We start from the raw sequence: 22733 nt of genomic DNA on the forward strand, positions 1-22733 counted from the left end.
GATGAGCGAAACGGGCTGCAGGTCCGGTGTTTCTCACTTCATATATGAAGCATTTAGCTAGTAGTGCAATGCAACGTATCTTTAAAGTATATTTAAGCTACAGACAGTTACATTTTACTGTGCATATTTGAATATTTTGTGTTATTGTTGCAAGATGAAAGTATCAGTTGACTGTGCTTTTTTTCCTAGGATTTCGGGATGGCTGAGGAATTTGCATCAAAAGCGCTGGAGCTGAAGCCCAAATCATACGAGGCCTACTACGCCCGAGCCAGAGCTAAAAGAAGCAGCAGGTAAAGTATTCAGTCCCTCTCCAGCAGCTTTTGTTTTATGTGCTGTGCAGCTGGTGACCATGTCCCTCCCCTTGTAGACAGTTTACAGCGGCTCTGGCTGACCTGCATGAAGCAGCTAGACTGTGTCCCAATAACCGAGAGATTCGTCGTCTGCTGGCTCGAGTCGAGGAGGAGTGTAAGCAGATGCAGAGGACTCAGACCAAAGGAAGCTTCGCTGGCGCTGCAGCTGCTTCCAATCAGGCATCAGGAGACCACGGATCTGACCAGGAGCAGGAAGAGGCGCAGGACGAGTCCTCACAGCACAGCCTGGCGAGAAGCATTGAAGGCCAAAGAGGTATTCTAGAGGAGGAGGAGGAGGAGGAGGACGAGGAGGAGGAGCTGGCTGCCTTGAAGCATGACAGAACAGGTGAAGCCTGCTGGTCCCAGAGCAGTCACTCCTTCAGCAGATTCTCACCTGCAGATTCAGCCTCTGTTAACTGCCTGGGACATCCAAATCAGACCCCTAGCTCACCCCCGGGTCCCAGCAGACTTCCTCCCCACAGGTACCCCCGAGAGCACCGGGAGGCACTGGCTCAACAGGTTCTGGTCTTGCAGCCTACCAAGCAGGCTCAGATAGTGAAGACCAATCAGCACATGAGTTCCATGCAGGCTGTGGGGGGCCGGACTGCTGGAGCCAAATCTCAGTACGCACCCTCCAGCCCTTTACCGAGCAGACACATGTCCAGCGCACTGAAGCCGGGTCCGGGTATCGACATCAGTCCCCTGCCTACCCCAGCTGATGAGCATCGTGCGTTATTGGCGTCTACCTCCATGAGTCAGAGCTGTGACGGTGAGAACCTCCTGTCCTGCAGCACCTCCAAAGGTCTGGGCCAGGAGCGGCTGTCCACTCACTCTGGTTCTTCTCTAGATGAACTGGCCTGCTCCGGTCCAGGACACCAGGTGAACCACTCTGACCCAGGAAAGGAGGGGATGTGTGGTGCGGCACGATGTCAGGGCGGAAGCATCAGCAGCATGCGTGTGTCCAGTTCCACCAGCAGCCTGGCGTCCAGCAGCAGCTTATCAGACAGCGGCAAGCTGGGACCGGACGTCCGCTCCAAGATCCCCGACAAAACCAAGCACAACCAGCAGACGAGTTCTGCTGCGGAGTACAAACCCAGACCTTTCATGGGCGTCACTGACAAGACGGCCCGCTTTCAGCAGCAGATTCAGCAGCAGCATCCAAGCCTTCAGTCTGCCAGTCGCAGCTGGCTGAGCCACTCCTCTGACGGCTTGCTGTGCCACAACGTGTCGGCAACGGGCCTCCAGCCAATGGACGGCAAATCGACGAGCGCATACCAGGACCAGCACAAACCTCCACTACCGCAGGGCGGCATGGCCATGAATAACTTACAAAATGGCATGCACGCCAAGGAACTTGCAGAAAAGTTCTGCCAGTCGGCCAACTGTTACAAAGAGTCCAAGCCGGTACTGGCCATGGCGCACACTTTTCTAGACGGCAAGTCCAAGCCGCCTGGCCTGGTCCGAGATAATCCTGCCATTCACGTAGCTTCAATGAAACCAAAGCGGTCGTTTATAGAGTCGAATGTGTAGAGATGTTAGATCTTTGTTCGCGTCCAAAACGCACAGTCACTAGCAAAAAAGAGTGAGAAAGACTGATTCCTTTTTTTTTATAACTTCAACCCAAACTTATCCTAGTCTCACTTCGAAGCCTTGTGAGTAAGTATAGTTTGCAAGCTGTTTGTGAATACAAACACAAAGCTCCAGATTTTACTCCTCCCGATCTGCCACTTACTGCTGTCAGCTTCTGTTACACGACATGTCCGCAGTCCTTCAGCCAAGCTGGAAACGTTGCACTGATGGAGCTCTGTTGTACAATCCCGGTCAGCAAAACGGCGACGGCAAGCACTTTACACGCAGTTATGTCACGGGAGAGCACATGCTGTTTTAGTGTATCGCCATTACAGAAGAGTTTTGAATGAAAATATGTGGTTTGAACTGTTCTACGGTGCTGCGTGTGGAGAAACCATCAGTTCAGACCTCTTCACTGTTCGAACACTGTTGTATGTTTTATTTTAAAGGAATCAAATGTGTTTTGTTTCTATTAATAAAAGCATTTTGTTTGTAGAACAGTTCAGTCCATCCGTGCAGCTTAATGTATCGGTTAATTAAATTTCCAACACAGCATTGTGTGCTGAAGGGGAAGTGGTCCGATTGGAAGGTTGAGTCAAAGAGATGGGCATTCCTGTGTTTTACGAAGGACGTTCTAGATCCTCATGTTGTGTATATTCTATAAATATGTCTTTTCCAGTGAAGGTCTATGTTAAGAGTACTGACTTGTGTATTTTGAGTTTAAGGCACAATGTTGAAATGGTGTTCTAAACATAATTGTACATGATATAAAACCATTAACACTGAATTCCTTTATCTGCTTGTTGTTGCCGTCTAGTTAATTTATTCACAGCGCCAATGGCTTGGTCAATTGTAAAAGCAATATATTTTATATAGTTATTTTTGCACAGCTAAGACATTTTATGATTCTCAGACATATTGAGATTTTAGTGCATGCTACAATTGCAGTTTGTATTACAGAGTAACATAAAAATAAAAACGAAGACGTTCAGGGGCCGCGTGCCGTCAGCTTGATTATTTTACAATTTACGTTAAATGCAATTGTTGCCATGCTTTCAGTATTGTGAGCTTTATTAGCTGTGATACTGTAATTGAATATTACTGCCATCGTCGCCATGGGAGAACAAAATAAAGACAAACTGAAAAAAAAAATCTGATTTGTTGAGGTTTTTTTAATTTATTTTAAGACCTATAAGCTATTTTTAAGGTGTAAGTGGAACCAAGTAGCTGAACAGCACCCCCTGTGGCCACATGCGGTAACTACAGACTATTTTAATGAACATTGTGTTAACTATACATGTAGTTTCACCATAAAACTACACAAAAAGCTAATAAATCTGCTCCTTAATTTAAATGAGCGAGTCACTGAAGTATTCAAGACAAAACGGCTGCAGTCTTCATCTCTGCAGCCACATTTTAAAAATAAACAGCCTAAGTGCTCATAAGAGATGAACGTTTCAACATAATCAATGTGTTTAAGAAATAATGGAGTTGTAGCAGTTTTAGGGGCATTTCTTAGAAAAAAATGCCAATTTTGTGCAATACTGCAATATTTTTGATTAGCAAAAACAACATCATCTTAGATAACTAAATAAATCACTGACATCAATCTTGTCAGACCAAAAGTTTGACAGCACGCTAAAAGCTAATTTGAACCATCTGGCACTCATTTTATGTTTACATACAACATAATGCCTCATGGCCGACTGGCTTTCTGAAGAAAAAGTGCTAAATTAAACCACCGCTCTGAATCAGATTATTTTATGAGATGTGACTCAGCACGAGTCCTTGAAGATCTAAGCACCTCAGTGATGATCCATAATTTATCTTTCTAGAACAAGTGCTCTTCAGTGTAAGTACCGCTGATCTAAAATAAGCTGCTGGTCTTATTGGCTGGACTTCCATCGGGTTATGGCCATCTTCAGGGATCTGTTGGGGATCAGGTGCAGGGTCTGTAGGGGCAGGTTCGTCATGGGGCTGGTTTTGTTTTTACCTTGGATCCAGCTCTCTATAGACACTCGCTCATAAGAATAGCCATCTGTGAAGCACACGCTCCTTTAATATTGTGAGCTGATGCATGATCTGTAGACTGTGTTTTTGTTGTTACTTGAACCAACCTGCAGCAATAACTGGATCCTTCATCAGCTCTCTGGTGATTGGACACAGAAACTCGTCGAGGGCTTCGGAGCCGCTCTGCTCTGCCTTCAGAGCCTCGATTTTCCTCAGGAGACGACCACGGAGTCCCAAAGACTCTGGGGAATCACAGCCCTGTTATATTAGTATTATTATTATTATTATAAAGTTTATTCATTTTTTTTAAACATAAGAAAATGAAAGGCAACAGAAAGTAGAAAAAAAAATCTTATATCTGCCCCTTTTTACCAAAAAATAATTCAAACAATAATAATCTTTAAATAACAAAAACAAAATAAATAACCCCTTCTTGAGCGACAATTTGTACAAATACACATTAAGCTATTTCATTTTTTTTAACAACTCCACTTTGATCATTCTCTTAAACATACGCATTGATCTGGCATTTTTAACCTCACTCCAGATTATTCCATAATCTAATTCCTTGGATTGAAGTAGACCGTCCCTTCAAACTATTTCTGAATTTAGGTTTCACGAATATCTCTAGCCCCTTAAGATTATAACACTGTCTTATAACAAAATTTAATTGGATATTTAAAGGTAATGTGTTATTTTGAGCCCTATACATAACTGATAAAATACTATAATCTTAAAAATCATGGAACTTCAATAACTTCAGTTGATAAAATAATGTACTTGATAAAATAAAGTACTTGATGGGTGACTGAAATGTTTTCTAGTAATAATTTTTACAGCTATTTTCTGTAAAACAAAAATAGGATTTGTAATTGTTTTGCACGCTTCCCTCAAATATCAATACAATAGATTAATTGTGGAACAATTATTGCGTTAAACAACATATACAGAGCTTTATCATTTAATAACTCCCTTACTTTACTGTACTGCAATAGATTTAGCTATTTTTTATTCTTACAGAATTTATGTGATGTTTCCAGCTTTTCATCAATGATGACACCCAAAAACTTCACCTCACTAACTCCACAAATCTCAACACCCTCAACTCTAAATGGAACATCGACAGTTCTCTTTCTATTACTGAATATCATATAGTTAGTTTTATCTAAGTTTAATGATAATTTATTAAGTTTAAACCAAGTTTGTATTTTTATAAATTCTGTCTGCATCAACTCCAACACCCATTCTATGTCTTTACCCAAACCAAAAAAATGTGGTGTCATCTGCAAATAAAACACATTTAAGGAGTCCTGACACATTTACCAAGTCATTCACATATAAAATCAATAACTTTGTTCCAAGTACAGAACCTTGAGGAACTCCGCATGTGATATTACAGAGGTCAGAACTTACATCATTTATTTGTACAAACTGTTTCCTATCTTTCAAAAAGCTAGATACCCACTGTAGTGTTAGTCCTCTAATGCCATATTTATGTAATTTTTCAAGGAGAATAATGCGGTTAATATTATCGAATGCTTTCTTTAAATCAACAAAAATAATAACACAATATTGTTTTAGATCAACAGCAGTTGTTATTTGTTCTATCAATTCCATGAGAGCCATCGATGTAGAGTTTTTTTTTGCTCCAAACCCATACTGACTGCTAGTTGGAATATTTTGTTTACAATAAATTGATCTAATCTGGTCACAAACATTTTTTCTATAATTTTTGAAAACTGTGATAACAAGGATATTGGTCTATAATTATATGCAGTCATAACATTTTAATTCATCGTTAATCTGAACATTTTCTCATTCAAGACCGTCTCACCTCTGTGTTGATATGAAACCAATCAGTAAGGCTACAGATCTACACACTTTTCTGATGGAAACAAAAAAGCCGAAATCTGTGCCGAGTCACATTTTGCTCCACAACTCGGGTGAGTTAACATCTCTACTTATCCTGCCCGACAATAAAACTCCAAACGAGTCCAAAAAGGAGAGTAAACCACTGCACGCAGCTGCATGTCTCCGCCTGCTGACAGTACCCTTTGAATTTGTCATCAGCAGCAAATTTTTCCCAGCAGCTAAAAGGGAGGGGTGACCTTTATGGCTGCACATGATTAGTTGTGCGTCTGCGAGTAATGGCAGAGAGGAGCAGGTCTTATTCAGACACTGAGAACAGCTGCAGTGACATTTTATGGGCCACGCTGTAAAACCCTGAGGAAGTTGTCCGAATAGGCACTGTATAATTTACATTAGTGTTTTATCTCCCTCCAGATAATGATGCTACAGTGTATAAATGTTCTGTTTGTTTGCACTTTTTTCCCATAGAAGTCTGGATCTACATTGTAGCTTTGTAGGTTCAAAGTTGAATTCAATACTACAAAATTGTAACTTTTAATTAAATTAAATGTGTAAATCTAATTATATTCTGCCCACTGCCAAATATCTAATTACCTGGGGAAGTTTATGTTGTTTTATTAACAAACACCATCTTGTTTGTGAAGCTCTGCTGAAGTCATTTAGTGGAAATCATGGATAAATCTGCATTTTCAAGTTGTCTATTGTGGGTTTGAGGTGCGTTCAAGATCGTTATGTTGTAGAACTTCTACCATCTTTAGCCCGTTTTCTTTAAGTACAGTTTTGGGTTTTTTCTGATTGGCTCAGAAAATTTTGTTTTCTGTTGCATTTTAGTTTCCGCAAGACTACACTTAAAATGTTCAGCTGCAAATATTTAGAGCTCAGTCAGTCCTGTCTTCTTCTGATGCTGGTCACATTTTTGCAGATTTTGCCTTCCCACAGTAATTTTTTATTTTTTATTTTTTTTGCTCTCCTGTTCTGTGGAGTCACAGAAGTTTATTGAAGCTCGTGGCTCGACTATACATCCAAAGTCTAAGGAATATTTAGAAAAAATAAAATAATCTAATCTCATGGCTGGATCAGCTGCAGCTCTAAAACTCATTGGCACTCATGTGTGTCCAAACATCTAACTAAAATTCATCTAGTTAAAAAGAAGATGTAAAAAACATCATACATTCTGTTCTTTTAGAGATCAAACCATTCAAAGCTGGACCAAATATAGCATAGAAAATAATATAGTTTAAAATATATGCTCTAAAATATTCAAAAACCCTTAAATAAACTGTCATAAAATGACAAATTTAGCTTTAATTAAAGCAGCATTCCTGAAAGGAGTTCATATTGCCCGCTGCCCCACATTTTAGACAAACGTGTGATCCGTTAGTGCTCGGAGCTTGTGTTGTGCATGACTTTCAGCTACTACCACACCAAATGTTATCTCAGTGTCTGTAAAAATGACAGCGTTGGAGTCATTTATGTGTTTGCTGAGGTTGATTAGTTGTGACGACATCTTGAATTAGGTTCAGTCAAGTTAGTCATAAACATTTGAAGATGCATGAGTACTGGGAGTTTCATTCAAACTTGGTTGATGGTTTATGAGATATTTTGCCAACACACATGCACAGTTACATGATCATTCCAATATTCAGCCTCCAGCTAAAAAAAAATAATGTAAAAAATTCTAAATCTGTTTCTGGCAACAGGAAATAAGTCATTTCTCTTTCTGTGGTAAACTTTAGGAATATGACGTCACTTTGCACTGATTTATGGCAGAAATTAAAGATGGAGGGAAGAAGGCAGGATCACAACAAGCCAGGGTTTCCATGAACCAGTTACCATAAAGAGTTGATGCAACTTGATTTTGTCTCAAGGATACCTCAGGCTGGAAAACAGACACAAGCTGCTGTCAGATCAGAAAGTCTGAACTTAAGTTGGGAGGAAATCACAGCGTTCAAACAGGAGGAAGCTCTGAACATGTCAGGCCTCTAACTCGGCTAAGAAACGCTTGTTTGTTGGAAAACTTTCACTTTACCTTTTGTAATGCTTCGTTTAAGATTTTCATAAACTGCTGCGTCTTCCATCAAGATCTCCACACCACCCACTTTACATTTAGATTGATAATTTGATGCAGTGGGAGGGAGCTTCTTTTCTCTCTTTGCTCAGAACATGAATATTTCATAAAGCTTGCTGAAATCTCATTTGCTGTTATGTGTGTATGTGTATGTGTGTGCGAGTTGATGCCTATGCACACACATACAAACGGCATGCATATAGGAAATGATGGGTTGCGTTGTGCAGCACAACAAAAGTAATGCAGCAATCTGGACTTTTATTTTGTGATGACAACGAGCGCCGTCCTCCATCATGAACACAATGAACACGCTTTACATCACTGAGCAGCAAGCAAAGCTGATTTTACTTCGGCTGCTGTCTAATTAAAGCAAACAACAGCCAAAGAGAGGGGGCAGGCACTTTGATTACAGCTGTTATGTGATTAAAAGTGATAGCTGGCGTAATTAGGCCCGAGACGTCTGTTCTGGTTGTTAAGCCGTTTTAACGTAATAGTTTGCATGTTTTTGCATGCAAGCAGGATGTTTACTCTTCCAACACGTCGCAGCTGAATCACTAAAACATGAAATGCCTCTAATGTAATCCATCAGGTGGTATTAGCTGAATAATTAGTTAGGATAACTAGACAGACAGATTCTTGAGGGACTGCAGCTCATAGATGTTAAAACTGCAGATGATCTTCAAGACTCAGTAAGCAGAGATGACCTTTAACAAGCTCAGCATTTACTCTTCGCCCTTTATTAAAACGAGAGGTGGAGCAGCCTGAAAGCCGTTTGACCTCCATCCACTCCATCCTGCATGGGCTATTCTTTACCTTTATACCACACTCCCTGTTTTCCTGGACAGTTGCCCCAAGCACTTGAAGTCCTGCACCATTGTGACTAGGCCTGTCACGATAACAAATTTTACTGGGCGATTAATTGTCTCAGAAATTATTGCGATAAACGATAATATTGTTTGACATTTAACAATAATTAATTGTCAAATTTTAGAAGAAACGTTGATTTGTTTGGAGTGTAGTATCTTTTTTTGACCACCTGATGGTAGTATAAGACTGTTTGAAACAAAGGATGGATAGTTGAGCAGCGTGTCTCTTTAAGAAAAATGGGAGGAAGGGCCTTTGACATGACATGGGCTGACATGGTGGACGTTCGTTGATTCGAGCTCTTAGCATAGCATTTTTCACACAAAGCTTTTAATAAAAAAAATCATTAAACAAGTTCCCAGCTTCTTTTTACAGAGAAAACAACTTTTTACATGAAGGCAGGGGTTTCACCCATGAATTTTGGAGCTCAACAAGACGGAGGTTTATTCCCGAGGTCGGCCTGTTAGCTTTAGCAACATGATTTTGGACGGTTAAAACAGATTCTAAAGAGAAAGGGAGGTGTCAGTGAAGAGCACCGGAGTTGAGCCTTTTGTCATCCAGTGTCTTCAGTAGAAAGAGAGACGCGAAGAAACGTCGATAAATGAAAATGAGGTTGATAATTTTCATTCATTATACGATTACTTGATTTATTGTTTATCGCGACAGGCCTATATGTGACCTTTCATGTACAAATACAATAAAAGTTAATGCTCCTATAGTGGACATTAGGCAGAAATATTGGCTTCATTTTCTTTAAGTCCCAAAGAAAGTAGGTGCAGGAGAGATCTAGTTAATTTACCGTATTTTTCGGATTATAAGGCGCATTAAGCGAAACAAACAGATCAGTCAAACTTTATTCCACTCATTCACAATAACCATATAAAATCGGTTCGAAGTCAATAAGCACAACCAGAATTAATACATAAGGCGCATCGATTTTTGAGAAAATTAAAGGATTTTAAGTGTGCCTTTTAATCTGAAAAATACGGTAAAGTCTTGTGTGCTATTTGTCTGTTTTTGGATATTTTATTCAGGGCATTGTCTTTAAATCAACCATTTCAGATGGTAAATCGCATCAAAAGCACAAACTTTCACCTCCACAGAAGCCCACATGTCTGAAGGGTCAGGAGACGAGTAATAACTTTATTACCAGTGGATTTGAGGACATGGAGGTAGTTGGAGTGATGAGATGTGTCGGAACGTTCAGTAATAAGACGTCCCGTGCTGACTAATCAGACATCATCTGCTGACTGGAAACACCTCTGGTGAACGTGCGAGAGTCAAGAGCTTAGGTTGAAGAATTCTCTTTAACACGTGGATGTGTATTATCAAAATAATAAATTATTGTTACTTTGTTACATTTGTTACTGTCAACACGCACACAGTTCAACCTTCTGACATTATGTTGTACAGAAATCAATATTAGGAAAATATCTTCATGCATCTTTTATCTTTGAAGTACTTATCGTCTGCCAAGGTGGAGTGATAATGGTAATTGGGTGTAACTGGGACCCTGTGTACATCATTTCATTCCACCTCATACCGCATGTGATGGAAACAACAATAAAGTTGACTTGAACTTGAACATGAATAATGTTTTGGGCCGGGTGTGATGTGAACTCTTTCAAGGAATGCTGGGCCTTTATTTGAGTGTATATTTGCTCCTGCTGTGTCCTGTTGCTGCTTGTTGTGCTTTGGCTCTCTGGTTACAGTTTGTGTAACGACTGGACACTGCACCACTGGATGCTGCTAATCTTGTTTTCAGGAGGATTATCTTTGTTTGGGTTAAAGGTCATCATGCAGGTTCTTATTGCATGATGTGCAACTGTAGAAGTGGAAGGATCATGCTGAAACCTATCACCAAGTGAATGAAAGAACTTGTACTTTTCTCAATTTTGCCTTTTTTTTTTAAGAGCAGAGATTCACACAAAACCTTTTGGATCCTAAAGTGTCCCATCAGTACACCAGTATCCTCCCTCCATCCTTACCAATTCCCAGCTCAGCCACCATCTCCTTGTTCAGATGTTGAAGTTCTGGTCCGTCGATGTTGTTGGTTTTAAAGACTGCGACGAGTTCCTCGAGTCCTTCCTCATGCAGCCAAGTCTGCACGTCTCGCTCCGTCCAATCAGCAAGCAGCAGCAGCCTGGAGTGACCCGGCAGCTTCCTTTCTGCAGAAAACACACACAACAGGATGTGAGGAAGTGCTGAGCTATTACCCTCCAATCTCCTGCAAACAAACAGCTTCCTCTCAAGCGCCACAAAAAAAGACACATTCCCTGAGCGCTGATATGGGCGTGATAATTACTTTCATGTGCACCCACCCACATATAAACACACACGGCTGTATTTCCATCACTTCAAAAGGACATGACATTAAAACTGAGTCGCTCAGACGATGAATTAATGATCGCGGTTTTGAGAATTTGCTTTTTATTCAAAGAGTTTCCTCAGCATGAGTGATGCTCACAAACACACTCCTGACCTCACAGGGAGGCCTGCAAGAAAAAAAAAAAAAAAAGACTAGTTTATGTCATCAACCTTCACTCATCTGAAGGAGCAGCCGCCATTTATCTCACAGATAAACGTGTAACCGTGTTCCGTTCAAAGCCCTAAAATGTTTTGTATTTGAACCGATGTGGTTGTTATCGCCTGGACGCCTGCTACCATAGGTAGTAATGTTAGCAAAATATCTCAGGAACCAGTGAACCAGTGTGAATGAAACTGTCAAAGCAATTGCTGTGTGTAAATTTCACTTTGATGGAGGCGGTTGAGTACGAAATGTCTAACTCAATTAAAGGCGTTCAGTTAAAATCTGGTGGGGTAGTAGCTGAGAATCATCTTCACACACTGAGCATTAAATGCACCTTGAAGCCCTCATAGTATCCATGTCATCATGTATTCATATTTGGTTAAATTTTAACCAGAATGGCTGTAACTTTATCCCTTCAGAATCAGCTTTATTATAATTGTACTGAAAAACAGTGAGATTATGTTCATACAGTATGTTCATCCGAAAGATGGGCGGAGTGCACGTTGCTGCTACTACTGGAGCACAGCCCCTTAGCCTTTTTCAGAATACTGTTTAGAGGTGTAAAACGGGAAAGGCCATGAGGAGAGGATAGTGGTAATACAAAAAAGATTTCTTCACACCTTGTCCTATCAGGACACGATTTGAGATTAAAAACTCTACCAGCAAGCACATTTATGAACACCTTACATGTGCATTTGACAGCAAGACGGTGAGATTTGTCCATGAAGCACTTCCATATGGACCATAGTCTTGATAAGATGGTGTCAGCCAGCACAGTTCTGATAAGCCTGTAACAGAAGTTCTTCGGGAGGGTGACAGATGAAGCTTTTCCTTAGTTTACACATATCTCAGAAGAAATTTGATAAGTTCGCCTGCTTTCGAGGTCAAACTGGGGAGTCAGATTCAGATAAGCCACAACTGTTGATTTTTTTTCAGGCAGACTGTTATTTTCTTGTCAGCCTTGAGTCCTGCTGGTACTTTCCAGATCCAAAATGGCCAGATTTGTGGGCATTCCACTGGTCCATGCTTATGAGTCTCCTCCAAGGTCGTCTCCAACATGCTGGCAAGTTACAGAAGCTGCAAGTGGCCTTCGATTCTCACAAATTGCTTCTATCTTACGGTTTAGCTCATAACTCAGCTGATTTTGAGTACTCGAAGCACAAACCAAACCTTCACACAGACTCTGCAGTTTTGTCATGGCCGAAACTGCAGCTGTCATCTTCCTCAATAGCCGATAATATAGTACTCTGCTGATGCCAAAAAGCAGAAACCCCGCTGTCATGAATCCAATTATATAAACATATTCAGCATCCTCCTGAGACAAAATGGAGAGACACATCAGCTCCAAACTCCCCACGGATCCATGACGTATCCCTCCGCGTGTGTCTCAGCGTGGCATGAGGGCTCTCCAGGACCCTGTCGCTTTGTTGAAAAGATTTTGTCGATTGCGTTAAAAGTCCAGCTGATCAGATCCATGACAGTAGTTTTTGTTTTTGGAAGATGGTAAGAGGAGCTCCGATATACAGACAGAGAGCAAAAAAGCAGGAGAACAGGAAAGGGAGAGAAAAGGCGTCCGCCTTGCACGAGAGCGAGTGTAGAAAACAAAGTGGTTTCAGTTTGAATTTGACAATAAATGAAGCGAGTGATGTGTTTTCAAACTCAATTCTTTAGATTTAAACATTACGTTTAAAACCATTTCTCCCATATGAACAGTTAAATTCAGTAGAAACATGCACCTTTGGGGTCTTTACAGCAGAGGTCTTCTCTGCAGCATCTGGAGGCTGACTCATGGAAACACTGAGCCAAAACTTTGACATTCTTTACCGTTTCTTTGCCGTGTGGCACCGATCAGACTGCAGTGTTTAATTAGTTGGACTGTAAAGACCTTTTTCATCATCTTTCTGTCAAGTTTTAAGATTGATGACAGTCTGCGTGTCAAACAAATCTTCTGAAAAGATTAAAAAACTGTCATAAATTGATCCTACGACTACGGCTTGCCTGCAAAGTCAAATCTTGACGACACATTTAGTCAGCTTTGTAAATGCCCGCGCCAAACAAAATGTTAGTTTTAGTTGCTGTCGAGCGAGGATAATATTGGCTTTTTTAAAATACTGAACAGTCAATCAGTGAATCTTCATTTTAAATGACCCATTTTATTTATTCATCCATTTTCTCCAGCTTATGGTCGGGTCGCTGAGGCACCAGCTCCAGAATGGAAACCCAGACTGTCTGTTCAGCTCCTGAAGTAGATCAACCCAGACTCATTTTAGTAAAAAAAAAAAAAAAAAAGGTGCAGGATTCAAGAAAGTTGTATCACCCTTAGCCTTTAGCACCAGATTTCTAAACAAAAATCCTCCCGTGATAAAAAGGGTTGATGTTGCAGACATTCTACATGTACGTGTCATTTCTTGAGATGTGTTAGCTCTCAGAGTATGTGTTCAGGTTGACTCTCAGCTACTACCACACCACATTGTAGCTCAATATCCGGGAAAATGAATGAGCCATAGCCACCTAGGTTTTCAAAAACCAGCTAGCTGAGGCAACCATCCAGAATGGCACTGACTCCAGTTGTAGATGAACATCCAATCATTATTTTCTGAAAGTCTGAGTTTTAGCAGCAGCCAATTAAAAAAAGTAGGGCTGCACATTACACGAAATAAAATTAACAATCAGAAAAAATACTAATCAGCAAATCCATATGTAAAATTGCCCTAAGGCTGCTCTGGACTCCAATCTGAACGGTGAGGTTTTTAACTAAAACATCCCAGTTAATGCACGGAAATGAGCTGAATCTTCCGACATCAGGGTGGCGATTATTTACCTTGACACGGTATCTGCTGTGACTCAGCCGCTGCAGGGAAAACATGAAAGGGAACATGTTTAATGTGTGAAAAGAGAGGAACAAGATTAAAGGAACGAGAGACTGAGGCAGAAGCAGTTTGGCTTTGTCACCATCACGCTGACTAATAACAGATGGAGGAGCTGCGCTGGAGAAGCTTTGAGGCCTCCAGATGTGCATCGATCACACCTTTCCACTTCCAAATGCTTCTCTTGTATGAGCAGGAACTTGCTTTGTTTTTATATTTCAAAAGAGAATTCCCCTTTATACCAACAGCTCCGAGGCTCAGTGGTTGTTTGCCCAGCTGCACTAGTAAACATCAGTCATCATTCCTGCAGCAGCTATAGGAATACTCTAATACAACACTCTTATGGGAGGCTTTGGTGGTATTGGGCTCTCTGCGGTGTAATTACCAGTTTCTCCATCTTCAAATCTCCATACATTGACTGATCTGTCCATGGAGCCGGTTGCAATCAAGCCCAAGGTGGGAGACACAGCAACAGCAGTCACATATCTGCAAGGAGGAGGAAGAGGAAGAGTGTGAAGGGCATGGATGACACACTGAAAGTGGGGCAGGAGTTTTCAGCCAAAAAGGAAAAAAAAAAAAAAGTCAAGTTCTTTCAACTCTTAAAAAATGGTTTTAGATCATCCTGAATCCTTTTGATGCACTTCAAAGCTCTCTGCTGCGCCTCACCTGCGGTGCTACATCAATGACGGTGCAGAAAAGCAGACCTTATTGTTGCATCACTGCACCCGGCGCTTCTGGGAAAAGCCAATCAAGCAAAAATCACACATTCTGATGCGAAACGCTGGGGCTCCTCGGCTGCTGCGTGCCCTGATCGCTGCAGAGATTGCATCGCAGCAGGAGGTGAGGTGATTTACCTGTCATGTTGCTTCAAAGTGTGGAGTAAGGCTCCTTGGTTCTGTAAACAGAAGAATAAGGAGTAGAACAGTAAGGTTCTGAGTCTGTGTTTAGAGACGAGGAATTTAATTGGTTAAAAAAAAAATCTTTGTCAGTTAGAAGCTAAATGAACTGAAGTGCTTTACTTACAGCATCATATATCGTGACACTTTTATCCACCGAGCTGTTGAATAATCAGAGGAAAATAAAGTCAAGTGTGCAAAACTTGCATGCATAATTAAATTTCTTAAAGGGTTGCTTATCGCCCGCCACCTTTCATGGCAGATTTCAAAAATAGCATAAAGATGAGAAAGAACAGTGTCAGAGGCATTTTGGTCAGAATATGCTCATTATGTTAAGCACAATCCCAGGGGCGTCAAACTCTGTTACAAAAAGGGGCAAAAATAAAAAAACTTGCTTTAACCAAGGGCCAATTTGAATCAAGACATTGACTCCAGTCAGAAACCAGACATCTTTTCTTGGTTGCAACTTGCTCAACAACAGTTTGATCGGTTACATTTAACATCCTTTGTTGCTCCTTCTACATCAAAATCAAAAAATGTCTGAAAATGTCTCATTTGTTTCTACTTCAAACTTGATCAACTGTCACGAGAAGTCTGCACCAAATAAAGTATGCTCAGTTTTTAAACAAAATGAGAGGCGGTGAAAGTATCTTGCATTTAACACTTCATCTTGGGGGCCAGATAACATGTTTACACGGGCCACATCGTGTCCTCGGGCCTTAAGTTTGACACGTGTGCATTAAAGTATGTGTGTTTGTGGGGGGGAGTCCCAGCCACAACCACAGCTCAATATCCGTCAAACTGACAGTTGAAGTCATTTGTGTGTTTTATCGTTTTCTTAGTTGTAGCAGCCATCATGAGCGGGGTATATGCCAAAAGTTAAACACTAGCTGATGTACATGCTGTGACTTTTTTTTTTCCCTAAAGCTTCATCAAAATGTCTCCATTGGTTTATGAGATATTTTGCTGACACTACTGACAAACGCACACAAGGAAAAAAACAACATTAACTTTTAGCAAAATTTTAAGTTTGTTGGATTTCAGGAAAGAGTTTCATTGAAAAGGTGTCCAATTGATCAATACTCTGCAGGGGCGGGGGGTAGAATGAGATCATGGAGAGATGCTTTAATAAACCATTATACATCTAATAAACTTAAAAGGTACCACGTTACAATAAGGCTCCCCTTATAGATGCTAATAAATAGTTTATAGATACATTATTAATTATTCTATAAACACTTTATAAATCATTAATAACTGCTTATTATGCATTAATTAAGGATGACAGAGAGACAAAACTGACCAGTTTCTTGCCAAAATATTGAGCCAAATCTGTTCACCTATATATTTCATCTAGAGTTGTTATATTAAACATTTTAGACTAGGTTAGTACCTTGTAAGCACAATAAGCATTTGTAAACTTGTTTCTTTAGCATATAATATTGTACTTTATCACTGCATTATAAGTAGCTACATCTAATATTATATCCTAAAAAAATAGGTTTGCAAATGCTTATTGTGTTTACAAGGTAGTAACGTGTCTGAAATGTTTAATATAACAACTCTTAAATGAAATATATAGGTGAACAGATTTGGCTCAATATTTGGAAAGAAACTGGTCAGTTTTGTCTGAGTCACCTTTAATTAATGCATAATAAGCAGTTATTAATGATTTATAATGTGTTTATAGAGGAATTAATAATATACCTATAAACCATTTATTATCCGTCTATAAAGGGAGCCTCATTGTAAAGTGATACCAACCAAAATGGCACATCTGTGACAGGAGGAGCTTCTTACCCCGAGACCAGCAGCTCTCCATCAGCAGAGAAAACACAGGACAGAACTGGAGCCGACTGAGCCGAGAGAGTGTGACGCAGCTCCATCACCCAAACTGCAGGCCAACACACACACACATGCACGCACGCACACACACGCACACAGGAAAGAAATAAGGCTTCATGTTAGATCTTTAATAAACACAAAGCTCCAACTTTCTTTCTGCAACGCTTCACTCCCTCCTGCTGCTCTGCCACCTGCTGACAGCTGCAGGGAGACCAAACAACCAAATATCCATTTTTAATGAAGATGGCACAAAATGTACTAAAGACTTCATAGTCAAATTATACATAAGACATTTTAAGGCAGTTTGAGCCCTTCTGAGATCTTCTGTTAAAAAGTCTGGAGTTTTGAGGTTGCTGGTATTTTTTTAATGTTTTTATTTAAATTGCTGTATTTGGATTCTCTTGGTTTCCTCCCACAGTCCAAAGTCGTGCACGTTAGGTTCAGTGATGAAGATCAGCTGAAGGCAGAGTCTGTAGCTCCTCACTTCATCCTGTGATGAACTGATGATCTTGTTTCCAGATGCTAGTTTTGAAGAAGCATACTCTTCTTTTTGTTTAGTAGCACATATCAGCGTTTCACTTTTACAAATGAGGTTTTCAGTTTTAAGGTTTTAACAGTGTCACACATCATTGAGCAGTTTAATCTGCAGAGATTCATTTCGTTCTATAAATAAAGGCCTAGTGTTCATCAAAGGAATCACCCGCCAGCTTTCCTACACGAGTTTTAGACTATGAACAATTTATGACAAATGACAGTTGTAGTCATTTTGGTCAAACCTCAGCTTCTACCACATCAAACTTTAGTTCGATATCAGCAAAACTGACTGAGTTATAGGCCTTTATGTGCAAATGATGATTACCTGTTAGTTTGAACTTGATTAATAGAGTTCATCACTTGGACATCCATTGAACCAATTATTACTTTTTGATGGTTTCATTCAAATTTGTCTAGCGGTTCATGAGATAGTTCGCTAACAGACACACAAAAAATATATTTTTAGCAGCGTGGAATTTAAAAAAAAATCTACAAAACACCACATCTAAAAGCTACAGATCTCAAAATGTCAGCTTCTTGCAAGGCTGTGTTTAAAATTGTATCCACAAAAATGGTTAACCATTAAGGAGTCTTTAAAAAAAAGCTCAAACACAAATATATATTTATTTCAAAAGGCACAACAAACCAAAACAATAAAATAAAATCCTGAATCATTTATTTTACACCGATGCTTTTCAGGAGCAAAACGTGAATAAAAACTGGAATCTGATGCTGGATACAATAAAGGCAGTCAAACTAAACAAGAAATCCAAAGTTTAATTAATAAACTTCAGTTTATGCTAAATTAACTTGTGTAATGCAGGGCCCAGTTCTTGGACCCCTTCTGTTTTCACTCTATCTGCTCCTTTTGGGGTCTATCCTGAGGAAACATGGTCTTTCATTCCATTGTTATGCTGATGATTGTCAGATTTATCTGCCCTTGAAACCAAATAGTTCTTGCTCCATTCACCCTCTGTTAAAATGTCTTGATGACATCAAGAAATGGATGGCTTCGATTTTTTTTTTTTTTAAGTTTTAATGATCAGAAGACTGAAGTCATTGTGTTTAGCCATAGCTCTACTGCTGTCACAGATCTTGTAAACCTCGACACTCTTCAGCCATGTCTGAAGCAGTCTGTTACCAGGCTCGGGAGAAAAGTAGTAGCCACATCACAGTTTTAGAACTGATTTATGTTATACTTTGGGATAAATACTCATTTTAGGTTTTATGATGGGACATGGTTGAACTATTGAACATTTAGTGAACTTTGTGTGCCACAACTAAAGCATCTTTATGAGTTGTCTGTTCTAAATGTGCTTGAATCAAACTAAAACCTGTTTTATCAGCGAATGACCCGCGAAACTCCAGTAAAATAAATTTTACCATTTAAGTAAAAACAAAAAGTATTGCGCACCTTTCAGAGCTTCCAGTTAAATCTAGATTTAAAGCATCTCATTCAAACTCACAAATTAAAAAAAAAAAAACGTTTTAGCGTTTTATTAAAAATATTGAAGTGATTCAATCTTATAGTCCTTTTGCTACGATAAAATCAATTCAAATTTCACAAAAACAAAACTTACTGCTCCGCTTCAACCTGAGACCGGGGTTGGTGTTCCTCAACAAGCAGCTCAGGAAAAAAAATTTAAAATCACAGTGGACTTGGGGTCACCATGCGGGATGCATCAAACCCTAGAGGCAGCAGTTGCCACGGCAACACATCACAGAAACTAACACCATCACAGAGTGAAAATGCAGCCTGTAATCTGATTACACAACCTGTGGAAAAAGTGAAATCTGCTGGTTCTGCAGGCGGTCGGACAGACTCTGAACTTGTATGTTTGTACCTGATGACCTCCCTGATCTCGCTCTCTCATACACACTGATTTATTATTAATGAGTCAATCTGAAGCTAATTTAAGCCAAAGAAAAATTGTTTTTAGCAGAGATTTCAAGGTTGCAGCAGTTTTTGGTTTTCCTTCTCGTGGATTATGGATTAAATTGTTTTGGGTTGAGGAAGCAGGCAGAGCAGAGGAGTCGGCCTACCTGCTCCGTCACGCTGGGAAACAATCCATACTTTCAGCTGGCTGTCCTGGCCACAGGAGACCAGTCGAAACTCCACGCAGCAGCTCTCTGCAGAACAAAACAACTCTGAGTTTACAAAGCAGGGACGGATCAGTTCTGGCTGCCTGTTCACAGGCAGGTAGATCCTGCAATAAAATTAGTGCTGTGATCAGAAGGAAAGCAGAAATAAACAGGTACTTCTAACAAACAATAGATGAGTTGATGAAAACAGAGCTGCAAATACCTAAAGATACAGAAAATGTTCAATTTGTTTATTAGCCAGATTAATAGTTTACTGAACACAGACAAACAACAACAAAAAAACATGATGCAGAATAATGAACATCAAGATCTTAAGCTTTTATAACTTAACCAGTGTCATAAAACTCAGCATCTTTTTTTTTAAAGGCCAGGTGACGCAGTTTATAAAGAAATGAACATCTGTTTATAAGGTCAGGGAGTGTTAGATGTGGCCAGATGTTTTTACGGGAGGAACTTAAATATTTTATCTTTCTTTTGAACAAACAGTTCACAATGAGAGATCCTTTTGAGCAAATCTTTGCATCTTAGTGTAGATCTTTTTTTAATTTTTGTAATGTTTGAAGTGTCCTCTTGATAAAGAAAAAAATATATATCTTCTTGTTATAGTTTAAAGATTTATTTTAAGAAAAGTATTTAAAAAATGTCCAAGATGTGCAATGTAAGTAAACTGCTCTGGGAGCCAAAATAAGCAGCTTTTTCTTTTCGAATGCACAAATTAAATATTAACATGCAGTTTTTGAATAACTGTACTTAAAAATTATAGATGACATCACATTTATACCTTTATATTTTGACTTTCATAATATGAACCCTATCAGTCAGTTGCACAGCTGCACTTTTTGTTTTAGAAGCACTGAGTCACATTGTTGAGTGAAAATCCCCACATAGTGTAAAGCTGTTGTTTAAAAACTAATTTTAAAGTTATTTTGTGGTTGAATATTTAAATAGTTTTAAATAATTTAATCCGATTCAAAAATAGCAGATTTTGTCCATAAAACTGACCAAAATCTAAACACATTTACAGTTTTTTATATAATTTTCCATCATTTTTATCAATCTAAATCACAATATTTCCAATATTTGTTATTGTTCTGGAGCATCAAACCCAATCCAAGTGAAATCACAACTGCACATCTGTAAAGAGAACAAGAAATAATGAAAGCGTTGGGATAATCTCTCAGAGCTCACCGACTTTAAACTGAGGTGCGAAGCTGCAGCAGGTGACGCCCAAGTCATGGGCGTCCTTGTGAGCGTGCAGGAGGCTGACGTGGACGTCCCACAGCTTGATGTCCCCACGGGTGCAGCCGGTCGCAAACATCTGGCCACACGGAGAGAAGCAGCAGGCCACGACGCTGTCCTCGCTGACTGCAACACAGCTTTCAGAGGAAACGTTTGGACAGGTTGAGTTCTGGGGAGCAAGGCCTGATGGGAAATGTTCTGTCCTGCTCCGTTTAATCAGAGCAACTCAGCAGGGCCCAGACAGACTGCAGGAACTGAGAACGAATAAAACCTAACAAACAGTTCAACATGTTTCAAGTGTTTACAGATTGTTTTAGGAGAAACTGCTTATGTGGTTAATTCATTACATTATCAGTGCATGAGGCCTCTAATAAAAAAGCAGCAACTTGCATTTAAATTGGTGTAAAAATAACAGTTCGTGTAGGACAAACGAGCCATGTTCTAAAATCAAATGGGGCAAGTTCCAAATATAGTTTTCAAGATTTGACAATTTTATTAAGGGAATTGTGCACTATTTTTATTTAGTCTGTTTTCCTGATTTATTTTCTAAAGTGAGCTTTGGGTGAAAAAACTAAATGTTTCTGTTCCGAGACATCAGAGAAGAAACCTGACAGCTGTGTGACGACTCCATCTGCTGATGAAGATGATGTTGGCAGAAGCGAGAGGTGTAAAGTTTTTTGTTTTGTCAAGCTCAAGCCCTGAGCTTCACTCTTTGTTTCTAAAAATGATGGATTGAAGCCATCAGTCAATTAATTGTGCTCCACAAAACAGCAGGAGTTTCAGTTCATTGAGCTAAAATAGTTATGTATTTATTTGTTTGATTTTAAGAAGAAAACAAACAAACAAACAAAAAAGGACAAACCATAACTAACATAGGAGTCCAACAACAGAACACCACTCGGGTGATCTTCCAGCACCGGGGTCCAAGAATGCTGGGTACTCTAATAACGCTGTTCGCAGCATTGTAGGTACAAACAAGTCAGAGTCTGTCCCCCCACCCAGAGGAGCAGGGAAGTTACCCTCTCATCTACCAGAGAAAATCAGCACACGGGTGAAGGGTCCACACCAGCCCGGGGCCTTTCCAGAGTGGAATACGGTCCAGACTCACTCAAGATTAGTTCCAGAACCCATGCTGTGCATTGAAGTTAACCCCACTTTATAGTTGGTACCGCTCAACCCACAAGCTCACCAGAGAGGTGACATTCCCTCTCCCAATAGCCAGCGTCAGTAAGAGCACCCGAACCCATGTCTCAATCAACGGGCCCCACGGGGCCTTTTCACCAGGGGCTAACCAAGGAGCCCCTTCTTTGGCCTGGTTCCAGGGGCCAGGCTGAGGCCTGAGCTCCATGTTATTTTGAACTTATCCAGACCTGAAACATGTCACAAACTCCATATTTTCCATACTTTAAGGCAGCGTAGTAACCCTTTTAAAAATTCAGTAACAAATATTTATCACTGTTGTATGACAAACTAAAAAAAGACTTCAACGCATTGATGTAAACTTCATAAAAACAATCAGGGGGTGTTTTCTTCTAAGAACGACCTTTGACCTTGTTTAGCGTTTATATCTATGGACGTACCTGCGCAGAGTTTTGGAGGGGCGGTCCCAGAGGGCCACGGTGCCGTCACAAGCCCCGCCCAGCAGGAGGGAGGAGTCCGGCGCCAGTGCGCAGACTCGGAGCGGGCTGCGCTCCGGGTGCTGCAGCGCCGCCAGCAGCTCACCGGTGTCCGGCCTCCACAGCAGGACCGAGCCGTCCGTGGAGCAGCTGAGCAGGAAGCCGCCGCAGGAGCTGAAGCAGCAGCAGTGGACCCTGTAGCCGTGGCCTGTCAGAGGAGAGTACGGAAGCTCGGAGAAGTCCGCCGTGTTGTAAACGCGAAGGGTTTTATCTCCCGAGCCGGTCACCAGGAGGGACGGAGAGAAGGCGCAGCAGCTGACCTCGTCCGTGTGATGTCGAAGAGTGCGAATTAAAGACACCATTTTTTAACCAC

General features: G+C 40.4%; 2 protein-coding genes across 2 annotated transcripts in view; one reads left to right on the forward strand and one right to left on the reverse strand.

The window, feature by feature from the left end:
• tanc1b (tetratricopeptide repeat, ankyrin repeat and coiled-coil containing 1b) overlaps positions 1-3033 on the forward strand; it is a 57241-nt gene extending 54208 nt beyond the window's left edge. Inside the window, exons 22-23 of the mRNA XM_037686150.1 lie at positions 190-290; positions 368-3033. Of these exons, the coding sequence (XP_037542078.1) occupies positions 190-290; positions 368-1880 (1614 nt within the window). The 3' untranslated portion in view covers positions 1881-3033. The remainder of the gene's footprint in view (positions 1-189; positions 291-367) is intronic.
• Positions 3034-3805: 772 nt separating this feature from the next.
• LOC119419116 (WD repeat, SAM and U-box domain-containing protein 1-like) lies at positions 3806-22722 on the reverse strand. The gene is made up of 11 exons (XM_037686418.1): positions 22325-22722; positions 20694-20881; positions 19446-19532; positions 16824-16917; positions 15151-15184; positions 14982-15022; positions 14513-14613; positions 14082-14111; positions 10719-10898; positions 4037-4171; positions 3806-3957 (listed from the first exon to the last, which is right to left on the reverse strand). The coding sequence occupies exons 1-11, from the start codon at positions 22720-22722 to the stop codon at positions 3806-3808; spliced, it is 1440 nt and encodes a 479-aa protein (XP_037542346.1).
• Positions 22723-22733: the final 11 nt, after the last annotated feature.

The sequence above is a fragment of the Nematolebias whitei genome, chromosome 13, assembly GCF_014905685.2.
Source record: "Nematolebias whitei isolate Nwh7 chromosome 13, NemWhi1, whole genome shotgun sequence".
In the NCBI taxonomy this organism is placed as follows: Eukaryota; Metazoa; Chordata; class Actinopteri; order Cyprinodontiformes; family Rivulidae; genus Nematolebias; species Nematolebias whitei.